At 37.9% G+C, this 14,388-nt stretch overlaps 1 protein-coding gene across 1 annotated transcript; it reads right to left on the bottom strand.

Annotated features, from left to right (window-relative positions):
* Window positions 1-748: 748 nt before the first annotated feature.
* Window positions 749-2,550, bottom strand: LOC148207248 (uncharacterized). Its single transcript, XM_088118474.1, has 4 exons — window positions 2,364-2,550; window positions 2,014-2,180; window positions 1,644-1,890; window positions 749-1,359 (listed from the first exon to the last, which is right to left on the bottom strand). The coding sequence occupies exons 1-4, from the start codon at window positions 2,548-2,550 to the stop codon at window positions 749-751; spliced, it is 1,212 nt and encodes a 403-aa protein (XP_087974600.1).
* Window positions 2,551-14,388: the final 11,838 nt, after the last annotated feature.

The following is a 14,388-nucleotide window of genomic DNA, read 5'->3' on the forward strand; positions in this document are numbered from 1 at the left end:
GATCATTCATAGCATAATTTACATGCGTACTAGTGGTTAACTACACCAAGGTTTCTAACCCATAGGACTTCTACCAAAAGCTTCTTTGTATCCAGTTTTGGATTTTTTGATGCTTGGCTTTTGCTGCTAGTTTTGTACCTTGAGCTTGTCGATATTATCTCATGAACTGGAAGTTTTTCCAATTTTAGTTGACCATAATCAAGTCTCCTGAGCCTGGTTTTACATTCACCCGGTTTTAACCGTTCCTCTTTAGCTCTAGGATCTATCTTTAGCAGAACTAGCACTGATATTTTCGGAATTCTAATATCATGTATTCGCCTGCTTTAGTTTTGACCATGCTGAGCCTTTTTTGGTTTGCTTCTAGGTATGTCCCAATTTTGAATTTCTTGATTGGTCGTAGATACTCACAAATAGTCAATGCCCGCTGCTTGAGAAATTTATTTCATAAGGAATTATAAAAACTCAAGTATTATGTCAAATGTTGAAGACGGTTAATGCCTAAAATACATGCGTTGAACTAGTGGTAGTATTTTTTGAGGTGCTGGGCATGCCATAGGTGCAGTAAGGCCTTTCCTTGTTGGTCTTCCAAGGCATAAGTGCCTGTTCGAACTACCTTAGTGACTTTTTATGGGTCCTCCCACGTTGGCCCGAATGCTCTGCTAGTTCATTCTTTGGTATTAGGCATGATCTTTCTCAATACTAGATCACCTTCTTTAAAGTCACGCTTCTTAACCTTCGAGTTGTAATATTAGGCTATTCGATTCTTGTATTCAGTCGTTCGTAATCTCGCTATTTCTTGATGTTCTTCTAATAGGTCGAAGTTGAGTTGTATGGACTCATTGTTGCTTAGTAGACTGAACTGTTCTACCCTCGGGGAAGGAAGCCCAATCTCTACTGGCACTACTGCCTCAGAACCAAATGATAGTGAGAACGGCGTTTCTTCCGTCGATGTACAAGGTGTGGTTCTGTAGGCCCATAACGCGTTGGGAAGTTCTTCTGCCCATAATCCTTTGAGTTTCTCTAATCTAGTTTTTAGAGTCCTTTTGATGATTTTGTTGACTGCTTCAACCTGCCCATTAGCTTGTGGGTGCTCTGGTGAAGAACATATATGTTTAATGCCCAACTCCCTGCAAAACTCTCGAAAGGTAATATTGTTGAACTGCTTCCCGTTATCACTGATAATGGTGTAGGGTATTCCAAAACAGCAAATGATATTTTTCCAGATAAAGTCGGTGACCTTTTTCTCTGTAATAGTAGCTAGAGCTTTTGCTTCAACCATTTGGTGAAATAGTCGACTGTCACTACTGCAAATTTGGTCTGGCCCTTTCCTAATGGGAGAGGACCTATAAGATCTATTCCCTATTGAGCAAAGGGCCAAGGACTCATTATGTTTGTTAAGGGCTCTAGCGGTTGTCTAGGTATCGTTGCGAACCGTTGGTATTTGCCGTATTTTTTGGTGAATTGCATCGTGTCGTTTAGCATGGTCGGGCAATAGCACCCTTGTCGTACTATTTTGTGACTTAAGGATCGTGCTTCGGAATGGTTCCCTCAAATGCCATCATGTATTTCTTTCATGACATAGTCAGCTTCATTGGGTGTTAAACATTTTAAGAGTGGTAGTGAGTAGCCTCTCTTATACAGACTTTCGTCTTTAAGCACATATCTGGCCGCTCGTCGTTGGGCCTCTATCTTCTCAGTAGGTAGGATACCGTCTTTCAAATACTTGATCAAAGGTCTCATCAAGTTTTCTTCTGGTTGCCTTTGTTCGTCGATATCCATTACTTCCTGAGCTTCTATGCTCGGCTCGGGCAAAATTTCGACCGGCACAGTTCTTCCTAGGTTGGTTTCATAAGCTGCAGCTAGTTGAGCTAATACATCCGCTTTGACGTTCTGGGTACGAGGAATTTGTCGAATCTCATATTTTGAGAAATGGCCAAGCTAGTCTTTTACCCAACAAAGGTATTTTGTCATCCGTGGTTCTCTAGCCTAGAATTCCTCTTTTACCTAACTCACAATTAGCTGTGAATCACTGAATATCAGTATGTTCTTGACCCCAATGTGCTTGGCCACCTTTAATCCTGCTAGCAGAGCTTCATATTCGGCTTCGTTATTGGATGCATGGAAACTAAATCGCAGTACGTATTCGAATCTCTCCTTATCTGGGGAGACTGATAGAAGTCCTGCTCTGCATCCCCGAAAATTTGATGATCCATATACGTAGAGCGTCCAAGGTTGCTCTTCCTCAACTAGCTGTGGGTTGATATTGCATACCTGATGTTCCACTGGTGTCAATTCTACTATGAAGTCTGCCACGACTTATCCTTTAATGGCAGTCCTTGGCTTATAGTGAATGTCGTACTCACTGAGCTCCACAGCCCATTTAATCAATCGCCCTGAAGTGTCTGGCCTTTGCAAAATTTGTCGTAAGGGAAAATTGGTGAGGATAATTATCTTGTGGGCTTGGAAATATGGACGTAGTCTCCGAGCTGAAGTAACTATGGCTAGTTCCAACTTCTCAATTTGTGGGTATCTAAGCTCCACATCTACCATTGCTTTACTTGTATAGTAAATTGGAGATTGCCGTCAATCTTCTTCTTTTATCAACGCGGAACTCACTGAAATGTCGGATACAGCTAAGTACAGGTAGAGTTCATCACCCGTGACCGGCTTTGCGAGAAGTGGGCTGCCCCAGATATTGCTTTAGCTCTTTAAAGGCAGCTCCATACTCTTCTGTCCATTCAAATTGCTCTTTCTTCCTTAGGATTTTGAAGAACGACAAGCACTTGTCAGTTGAGCGGCTAACAAATCTGTTGAGTGCCGCTATCCTTCCATTGAGTTCCTGTAGTTGCTTTAGATTCCTGGATGGATCCATCTGCAAAACGCCTTTAATCTTATTCGGGTTGCCTTCGATTCCCATTTGGTGCACTAAAAATCCTAAGAACTTGCCAGAGGTTACCCCGAATGTGCACTTAGTAGGATTCAGCTTCATCTTGTACTTTCTCAAAATGTCAAATGCTTCTGCCAAATCCTCCTCATGTCGCTTGTTTTTACAACTCTTTACCAGTATATCGTCCATGTCGACTTCCATATTTTTGTCGATTAATGCTGCAAACATTCGATTTACCATGCGTTGATAGGTCGCACCTACATTCTTCAATCCAAACGGCATGTGTAGCAATACAAACCTCAGCTTGTGACAAAGGAGGTTTTCTCCTGATCCGGTAAATGCATCTTGATTTGATTATACCCGAAGTAGGCGTCCATGAAACTCAATCTTTCATCCTCGCAGTGGCATCGACCAATTGGTCTATTCGCAGTAAGGGGAAGGAATCTTTTGGACATGCCTTATTTAGGTCTGTGAAGTCGATGCACATTCTCCATTTACCGTTTGACTTTTTTACTAGCACTATGTTGGATATCCACTAGGCATAATGTACTTCACGAATAAAGCCTGATTTCAGTAGCTCTTCTACCTGTTCAGCTACAATCTCATTCCTTTCTTGGTTGAACGCACGTTGCTTCTGTTTCACTGGCTTACAACTCTCGTCGACATTGAGTCGGTATACCATGACTCATCGATCAATTCTTGGCATGTCCTCATGTGACCATGCGAACACGTCGGTGTTGCTTCTGAGGAACTTAAGACTTTCCCTTTCCTCATCCCCCAATCTGGTTCCAATGTTGACTCGTCGATTATCGGCTGTCAGAGGAACAGATTCTACCTTCTCAGCCAGTTCTCCCCTATTTGGGGTGGTCGGATTGAGTCGATGACTAGGGCTCGGACTTGCCTCACCCAAGTGGTCGGTCGGATTAAGTCGATGACTTGGGCTCAAACTTGTTTTTCTCGAGTGGTCAATAGCTCCGGTCTGGATCTTCTTTTCAGAATGTTGCCAGCCTTCATCTAGGCTCGCGATGACCTGCTCCATTCTGCCCTTTTTTGATATGGGGTTTGTCTCGGCAGATCTAGGTCTCGGCTCGGCAGATCTGGGTTTCACCTCGATAGATCTGATTTTCTTCTCGGCGGATCTGGTGTTCGGCTCGACAAATCAGGGTTTCACCTTAGTAGATCTGGGTTTCGCCTTGGCAGATCTGGGTTAAATTTGCTTGGATTGTGTCGTTCCCACAGACAATGCCAATTGTTGATGCGTGAATTATGCTCTTCCAATTCCCTTCAAGGTTCGCACTAGACCTGATAAGCAGGGGACAAAGAACCTGCAAAACCAATCAAACCTAAACCGGTGTGACTCCAGTCACACGGGCTTCGACGTCTAAGTTAGCAAGAAGAGTAGAAGGATATAGAATTTCAGTCTCAAGAGTCGGATCTCTTACCTCTAGGGTCCTGTCCATCTTATAGCAGTTCCATGTGAATCCACGTTGATTTAAAACCCATTACGGGTGTAATTGCGAAACGGGAGGTATCGTGAAACGGTCAGGTGAGGCGTTACGGTTCTTGGTCGGGTGCCGAAAACTCTTCGGCGCCAAGGAGTTCTCGGCGCAGAGGCGCTGAGGCGCTTAGTCGGCTGAGGTCAACCTGGGTTGGCTCGGGTCAACATTTTCCAGCGCTCATTTGGCCCGTGCTTTTGTTCCCTATATCATACGACAACAATGTTTGTGGACTAAATAGATATCAACATTAAGACCAAAAGTATATTGGATTTCATGTTGATAGCTTTATTTTCATTTTTAAATTTTCATGAATCTACATTTCTTTATATTGTTAAAAACTTAACAAAATATAAAAAAATATATTTTTTTTCAATAGATGATTATTTTTTACTCATTATTATAATATTTTATCAATATTTTAACTATAATACGGAGTTGCTTAGTTATCAATTAAAATAATTTTTTTGAATATATTGATTTTTATAATTTTTCATGTTTTTCGATAAAGTTGAGCCTCCACATTTAAACTTTGGGCTGTGTACATCTCAAATTTGCATAAAATATTATGAGATAATGTATTTAGAGGAATGTTTTAGAAACTTATTTACACACTAAAATTTTCTAATTTTACACTTATAGATTTGTGCAGGTAGGATTTTATTTTAATTCCAAATTTACCCTTGCATTTACATTTATTATAGTTATTTGTTTTTTTTAAATATAAAATATTTAATTCCATAAATTATTACCGTAATCCTTTAATTATTGTGAGCCCCATACTAATTTTCAACACAAATCCCTTAATTCACTCCTTCAAAACCTTAATTTACTCCTTCAAAAAGTTTGATTTTCGTTTAATTCACTCCCGTACTTGTGCTCAATCTTCAAGGACAATTCAAAATCACATAAACAAAGTCTCAATAAACATATATCCGCATATTCAAAATTACTGTATATATCCACTTATATATCTGCATCTATACATTCAAAATCACTATAATGTATATCCGTATATCCGCATGTATACAAGTTGAGTTATAAGATATATCCACTTATATATCCGTATATATACATTCAAAATCACTATAGTATATATCAGCATAGCCGCATATCCGCATATATACAAGTTGAGTTATAAGATATATCCTAATCAAATCACATATATGCGGATATGTGGCTATGCTGAATAGTACATAGATGGTCTATTTCTATGCGGATATGCGGTCGAAGATTCAATTTCTAAATAGACCATCTATGTACTAATATCAAATATTATGGAAAAAAACTTTGCCCTTGAAGATTCACGAGGAGGTCCTCCAAAACACCCACATGGCTCAATAGACCTCCATATCTCATATTCCTATTTGGATAAAACTTTGGGTAACAACAAATATGACTATTTTAAATAGGCAATTTCAAAAAATGGCCAAACAACTAGGAAGTTTGAAGAATGGCCAACTAAAAAATACAAAGATATCTTCTCATTTTTTAAGTACCAAATTACCCCCACTAATTACGTATTGTTTTATTTTTCTTCATTTCCTTTTCTATAGGAGAATCCCAACCATATTTTCTCCCTAATTTAAAATCTAAAATAAAATTTAACCAATAAAATATCTATTAAAATCTAGCAAAAATTTGAAAGAATAGATAATACAAAATATAATTATAAATAGAAATACTAATGAACAAATACGATGAACAAATACGATGTATTTTTGTGTTGATACAAAATAAACAAATACAATGTGTTTTGCATGTACCTCTGAATTGTCAATTAGAGGGAAGAAATTCAAAGCATATACCTCTTCAGCGTAACACCACAACAGAAATTTCTCTGGCATTATTATTCTCTGTATTTGTGTTTGAAATTTATTTTGAAAAAATAGAAAGCAAATCTGTATTTTAAAAAGATGAATTTTTTTTGAGAGAGGAAACATAGAAGATAGAAGACTAACTTTTTAAACCAAATTAATAATACATTAAAAGAAAGTAGGTAAATTGAACCAGATTAATAATATATTAAAAGAAAGTACGCAAATTGAACCAGTTTTACTTGCATCAATCTCTCTCCTTCTCCTATGTCTCCGTCTCCTCCTACATTTGTCTTCAGAATGCCGATTTCCCTTTGCCAATTTCACTTGTTGTCCCTCGACAGTTCCTTCATGACATCTCCATCAACTTTGATCGTATCTCCTTTGTCTGTGAGTTCTGTTTATATGTGTACATCTATTTCCAAATATATATTTAAAAGTGAATGGTTATTAGAATCTAGTAGAGAAATTGTAGCAACAAAATAGGGGAGAGAATCTAGCCAAAAAAAAAAAAATTAATTTAGGAGAAAGAGTAATAGTTTATTTTAAATATAATAAGGAAATAGCAAGGGTAAAACGGCCCAAATCAAACCTGTGAAATAGTTGAAAAAATACAAATAGACATTTTTAATAACAAAAACCTATTTGGTCATTTTTCAAAATGAGGTGACAAATATGGACACCTACTATAAATTCTTTAAAACTTTCTCCTCAAGATTCACGAGAAAGCTTCTTCTGAATTCCTGCATGACCCAGTAACATATAGACAAGTGCACCATGTAAGAATTATGCAAAAAAAAAAAAAAAAACCACGAGGAGGAGCTCCCTCAAGAATCTTCAGGAGTGAAGTTTTTTCCTTGTTACTTTCCCGTTCTTTTTTCTCTTTCACCCACAACATCTTATTTCTCTCATTTTCTCTCACATTACTTCATCATTTTTTATCTCTGTTTTTTTTTAGTTTTTTATTTCCATTTTACAAAATCACAAGTACCTTTTTCTTTTAAATACACAAGTACCTCTCTTATTAATTTGTCTTTTTTATTTTTAATTTAATATATATTTTTTATTTAAAAATACAAGAGAAAAAGATAAACAAAAAGACATTAAAAAAATACCAAGTTTTGTTTGATGTTGAAATGATATACGAAAGAGATTAGCAAAAATATACAATAGATTTGAAAAAAAAAAAGATAAATTGGATTTAAAAAATATAGTAAGAGAAAAAAAATAAGAAGGTGAAGATTGAAAAAGACAGAAAAAAGAAGGGAGATGTGACGTAATACGCCAGAGAGGAAGAGAAAATATAGGAGACATTTTTTTGCAAAGTTAAATATATTAAACAAAAAACAAGGAGGATGTCACAGCCCGAGATCAAAGCACAACACCAAAGGGCAAACACAAGACAAGAAGAATGAAAATTAAATCAAGAAAACAAATCTCAAGCCGAGATAATCATAGGATCACAACTCAAACAACAGCTCTTAGGCCAAGTAGTTCAACGATAATAGATCTCAGCTTTCAAAGCGCTCAAGAGGACAAAAGGCGACCGACCCACCCCACCCGCATGAACTTTAGCATTATGCTCCCTCTAGATAAAAGAAACAGTCGAAATCTACGCCAAGCACCACACACGACGACGAGCAGACTTCTCGGCAATAATGTGACAAACCCAAGCAAGCTCGGTAGACTAATATGAAACCCAGTGAGAAAAACCAGACCAAGCAATCATTCCAGACCAGACCTCCCAACTAAAGGAACACTAAAAGCATAGATGATTATGAGACTCCAAGCTAGCACAAAACACACAAGAAGTAGGAACGAAAGAGTCCCAATGACATAGGCGATCCCTTGTAGCAAGCCGATCACGCACCGCCAACCAAGCAATGAAAGAATGCTTCAGAATGTTCCCACCAAATCAAAGCAGGAACAGGAGGCCAAGCCAGCTGCAACACACTCCACGCACTCGACACCGAGAAGAGACCCGACTATAGTGGAATCCAAATGGGCACATTAACTCTCCCAAGAAAAACCTACACAGATGAAATCTCAAAGACTAGTTACCGAAGATCAGCCAACCCCCAAGGTAAGCGCCACAAACCATCGGGAAATAGAAAATAAGCAACCTTCGCCCGGGACAAGCTTGCATCATCATTGATAATCTGATCACCAAACCTCGGATAAATCAGACCCCCCGAAAGCCAAGTGTCATGCCACACAAAAGTACACTGACCATCTCCAATACCAACCTGAACCAGAGGCCAAAAAGCATCTCGAACAGAAAGAATATCCTTCCAACACCAAGAGAACCGAGGCAAAGCACGAACGGTCCAAATACAATCCCCCCGAAGAATAGAAGCCTCTACTTAAGCCACCTAAAGAGAGTCAGCCCGCGTAATGAAAAGCTAGAGCAACTTCATTATAGTGGTAGAATTCCAAGAAGCCAAGTGACGCACACCTAAATCATCCTCTTGCAAAGGAATACACACCTCATTCTGAACCGAGGCGAAGCACGAACGGTCCAAATACAATCCCCCCGAAGAACATAAACCTCTACCCAAGCTACCCAAAGAGAGCCAGCTTGCGTAATGAAAAGCCAGAGCAACTTCATCATAGCGGTAAAATTCCAAGAAGCCAAGTGACGCACACCCAAACCACCCTCTTGCAAAGGAATACACACCTCATACCAAGCCACCTTAGCCCTCGACCGCTGGCTTTCACACCTCTTCCGCAGGAAGGAATGCAAAATCCACTCAACATCATTATGAATTTTAGTAGAATGAAGAAAACATAACAGGTCAAGAATTCAATGTAATCTTCATTGCTTGATAAAAGTGACAATGAGCCCTTAATATGGAGGAGCTTTGAAAAGAAGAGATTACAACAAATTGATAACAGCATAGAAGCTGATTTGTAACTAATAACAGAAAATTAAAAATTTGACTTCAAGTGTATTTAGTGTGCTATCTTAATATCCCCCCTCAAGCCAATGTCAGTAGGAGAGAAAACATTGAGCTTGAACCTTAACGCTAGAAAGGACTTTGCAGACAATGGTTTAGTAATAATATCAACCACCTGCTCATGTGTAGGAACATGATAAACAACAAGTTTCTTCTGTAATACCAAATCTCGAACAAAATATATATCGAGTTCCATATGTTTTGTACGAGAATGTAATATAGGATTGGCGCTCAAATGAACTGCACCGAGATTATTACACCACAAGATTGGGGGCTGAGACAGAGGTATAGAAAGTTCAATAAGGAGCGATTTCAACCAAACAAGCTCTATAGCAGCATTGGCCAAACATCTAAACTTGGCCTCTGTACTAGATCAAGAGATAATATTTTGTTTCTTCGATCCCTACGAAACCAGATTGCCACCAAAATAGATGCAGAAACCTGAGGTTTATTTTCTGTCATTAGGGTTGGATGCCCAATCGGCATCAGCAAATCCATGAACAGTGAGAACAGATGGTTTTGAAAGTCATAAACCATGAAGAAGAGTCCCTTTTTAGGTATCTTAAAATATGTTTAGTAGCCTGACAATGAAGAAGTGTGGGAGTATTCATAAATTGGCAAATTTTGTTGACTAAATAAGTAATTTCCGGGCATGTAACCGTAGCATATTGCAGAGATCCAACTATACTTCTGTACAATGATGGATCAGAAAACAATTCACTGCCTCTAGCTGATAATATAGAGCCACTCACCATTGATGTTGATATCGCATTTGCTTCAAACATCTTAGAATAATCAAAATCAGCCACTTGATGAAAACCTTTTGCTACCTATCGAGCCTTGTATATATAAACTTGTTCAAACCATGGCATACATCAAGCTTCCTATTGCTGAAGCATATGACACCCTAGCCATATAATCTTTTTCCTGCTCAGTAGTCGATGATTGCTCTTTATATAATTTAAAATGACTAGCTAAAGGAGTACTCACAGGTTTTGCATTTCCCATGTTAAACTTGTTCAATACTTTATTAACATATTCTTTGTGTGACAGTGTCAAAATACCATCTTTTCTCTCTATCCTCATCCCTAGGATTTGTTTGCAGCTTCCAAATCTTTCATGTCAAATTCTTTAGATAATTCAGCCTTTATCTTCAGAATTTTTTCTTTGTTTGGTCCTGCTATCAACATGTCATCAACATATAGCAATAAAATTATGAATGAGTTACCCTGAGTTCTTATATAACAGAAATGATCCGCCTGACACCTCTGAAATCCACTGCTTCACATAAACTGTCAAACTTCTTATACCATTGTCTGGGTGCCTGTTTGAGACCATACAGACTTCTCTGAAGTTTGCATACCATTTTCTCTTGCCCCTGTACATCCCTGTGGTTGCACCATGTAAATTTCTTCCTCTAAATCACCATGAAGAAAAGTTGTTTTTACATCCATTTGTTTCAGGAACAAATCTTCTTCTGCCACTATCGATAGAACAGTCGTAATGGTAGTTAGTTTAACTACGGGAGAGAAAATCTCATTAAAGTCAAAACCTTCCTTTTGTTGAAAGCCTTTGACTACAAGCGTAACCTTGTACCTTTTGCTACCGTCGGGCTCCTGTTTGATTCTATATACCCATTTATTATGCAAAGGTTTCTTACCTCTTGGTAACTCAGCAAGTTGTCATGTCTGATTAATCATTAGAGAATCAATTTCATCTTTCATGGCTAACTCCCACTAAACAGAGTCTTCCAGCTGAACTGCCTCTTCATAACATTCAGGTTCACCTCTATCAGTCAGTAAAATGTAATTCAATGTAGGGTAATACCTCTGTGGTGGTCTGATTGTTTTGCTAGATCTTCTAACTGTTGTTGGTGGTGTTCTCTAAACCTGATCAGTTTCCACAACTGGTTCATCAGATTCCACAACCTGTTCATCAGATTCTACAACTATTTCTTCAGGACTAATTGTATTCTGATCTTCAATCTCTGTTGTTTTAGTCTCAACCTCAAGAGGACTTATATACTGAGTTTTCTCTCTGCTTCCATCTAACTCTGTCTTTCCTGAATCAACTTTATTTCTGTCTTTGTATAAGACTTTCTCATTGAAGATCACATTCTTGCTTCTAATAATCTTCTTGTTTTGGTCATCCCAAATTTGTAACCTATCTCAACTCCATCATACCCAATAAAGAAACATTTATTGGATTTGGCATCCTATTTACTCTTGTCTACAACATCAATGTGAAGGTAAGATACACAATAAAAAACCTTTAGATGGGAAAGCTTTACCTGTTTACCAGTCCAGACTTCTTCAGGTAATTTGAAGTCTAATGATGTGGTCGGGCTCCTATTGATCAAATAGGTCGCACAATTGATTGCCTCTGCCCAGAACATCTTAGGCAATTATGCATGTATTCTCATGCTCCTAGCATGCTCATTCAGCGTCCTGTTCATTCTCTCCGCCATACCGTTCTGTTGTGGTGTTCCTAGAAGAGTCTTTATCATCACAATTCCACTATCTTCACAATATTTTTTGAATTCTCTACTAACATACTCACCACCATTATCTGACTCAAGCTTTTGATTTTCAGACCTGTCTCATTCTCTACCATAGCCTTCCATGTTTTGAAAATAGAAAACACATCAGACCTATGTTTAATAAAATAAGTCAATACCTTCCTGCTTGAGTCGTCTATGAAAGTTACATAATATCTGGAACCTCCAATGGAAGAAACTTCAGAAGGCCCCTACACACCGGTGTGAACCAGCTCCAATTTTGTAGTCTTTGGCGTTGAACCTGTCTTTGGGAAACTGACACAACTCTGTTTCCCAAATATGCATCCTTCACATAACTTGTGTTCCACTACCTTAAATCCTTCTAGTTTCCCTGTAGAGTGAAGAATTTTCATACCTTTTTCACTCATCCTACTGTGCCATAATTGGGTCTGACTCGAATGATCTACAACAACTATCATATCTTTGTCGTTGTCCTTGACATAAAAAGTTCAGAAGTTTCTTCCTCAAGCGATCACCATGGAACCCTTTGTGATTTTCCAGTTTCCTTGACCGAAGGATATTTCACATCCTTCATTATCCAGCTGTCCCACGGAAATCAGGTTCTTCATCATATTCTGAACGTGACGTACCTTGCAAATCTTCTAAACTAAACCGTTTACCATTTTTAAATTAACGTCACCAATCCCAATGATGTCCAAAGGCTCTCCATCAGCAAGATACACCTTTCCATGATTTCATGCAACATAGTTCTCTAGAATATCATGTTGTCCTGTAGTGTGCAAATACGCACCTGAATCCACCACCCATGTGTTATGAGAGCCTTCAACTGCAAGAACTAGAGCATCATGTATTTCTTTAGCAACAAGATTTGCACCAGCTTCTTTCCCTTCAACTTTCTTTGGGGCTTTGTAGTTTCTTCTCAGATGTCCTGTCTTACCACAATTCCAACATTCTAGTCTGCTGTTTCTAGACTTGATTCTGTTGTTTTTTGACTTTCCACGTTTTTTGTAGTTTCTATTATTATTTCTTCCTCTGTCCACATTCAATGTTGTACCAGAAAAAGACGCAACACTAGAATTCATTCTGCGAATCTCCTCTCCAAGAGCTGCATCTCTAACATGTGCAAATTTCAATTTCTCATTTCCAGGAGAATTTGAAATAGCTGCCTTCATGGGCTCTCAACTATCAAGTAAGGATCTCAACAAAAGATAGCATTTTATTCATCCCTAAATGTTAAATCGACAACAACTAGTTTGTTAACCAACGTATCAAATTCATTTAGGCAGCCACAAATGTACCTTCATCCATCTTCAAATTAAAAAATTTAGTTGCGAGATACACCTTGTTATTTACCGAGGGCTTCTCATATATGTTGGACAGTGCATTCATCAGCCCCATTGTGGTAGTTTCCTTAGCTACACTGCTCTGCACATTTTTTGTTAATGTTAGGCGAATTGTACCCAACACCTTCTTGTCCAACTTTTTCCATTTGGCTTATTCCATGTCATCCGGCTTCTTGTCTAATGGCAATTCCAATTCCTTGAAATGTAGATAATCTACTATCTGATCCTTCTAGTACAAAAAATCAGTTCTATAAAAAATAACCAATTTATCTTCTCCAGTCATCGTTCTTCAACCTTGGGCTCTGATACGAATTCTTGTGAAAAAATGCAGCCAACATTTAAAGGATTAGATAAAATAATCTAAAACTTATAAGTAACAAGAACGATAAATAAAGATTAGGGAGAAGAAAATTAAACTCTGATTTATACTGGTTCATCCAGTGTGGGCTACGTCTAGTTATCCGCTACCGTTGCAGGTTCTACTAAAAATGTCAGGAATAATCTCCCAATAGTTTACAAGCCCCTTACAATGATTTCTCTTAGTCTTCCCTCACATAGAAAATGCTCACGAATCACTCTACAAGCCTTTCAAACTCTCGAACGGATACACAAGTATTTAGCTCTCAAACTATCTCTTATTGAAGAATTTCTCACGATTCTCTATTTGTGCACACCAATGAAATGACTCATCTATCTCTATTTATAGTAGATGGTATGACAAAAACTAAAAGGGAATGAGAAAATAAAAAAGCTCAAACTAAATAGGACACGAAAAAATTTAAATGGATCTTTTCCGTATAGGAAAAATATTTTCTCCTTAGTTTGGCTCTATAATCCTAACAGTTGTGCATTCTATCATTTGCACAAGAATTTCTTCATTCATTGAACCTAATAACCATGATGATAACAGCTTGTCTTGCTAATTCCAGATAATACATTCTAGGTTTTCTTTCGATGGCGCAGCACTAGCGTTTTCACCTTCAATTGTTTGCAAGAACTGTTGAGGAGCCCTCTCTGAATCTTTGATATATTTTTCCAATCCATGACCTTGAATCACTATCAGGATTTGAAACTTTCATAACAAGAAGTTGCTATATGTAAGCTTGATTAACGTGATTTGATGGCTTGGATTTTAAATCACAGAGTTTGTATTCTGCCCTGGTATGGTTATTGCTCCATTATTGATTTGTGTTGAACTTAAAGGTGTCATTTACTGTTAAGCGAGAGCTCTGATACCATATGAATTTTAGTAGAATGAAGAAAACATAAAAGGTCAAGAATTCAATGTAATCTTCATTGCTTGATAAAAGTGATAGTGAGCCTTTAATATAGAGGAGCTTTGAAAAGAAGAGATTACAACGAATTGATAA

This window comes from Momordica charantia, unplaced genomic scaffold (genome assembly GCF_013281855.1).
Source record: "Momordica charantia cultivar OHB3-1 unplaced genomic scaffold, Mcharantia_2.0 BLBB01000165.1, whole genome shotgun sequence".
NCBI classification, from domain to species: Eukaryota; Viridiplantae; Streptophyta; class Magnoliopsida; order Cucurbitales; family Cucurbitaceae; genus Momordica; species Momordica charantia.

Bases quoted from the DNA above. Each gene is read 5' to 3' on its own strand.
- LOC148207248 (XM_088118474.1), bottom strand. From the start codon at position 2,550: ATGGTAGATGTGGAGCTTAGATACCCACAAATTGAGAAGTTGGAACTA. The intron at 1,891-2,013 runs GTGAGTTAGGTA...CCTCGTACCCAG, and splicing joins TCAGTGATTCACAGCTAATT to AACGTCAAAGCGGATGTATT. The intron at 1,360-1,643 runs GTCTGTATAAGA...TTTGCTCAATAG, and splicing joins ATATGTGCTTAAAGACGAAA to GGAATAGATCTTATAGGTCC.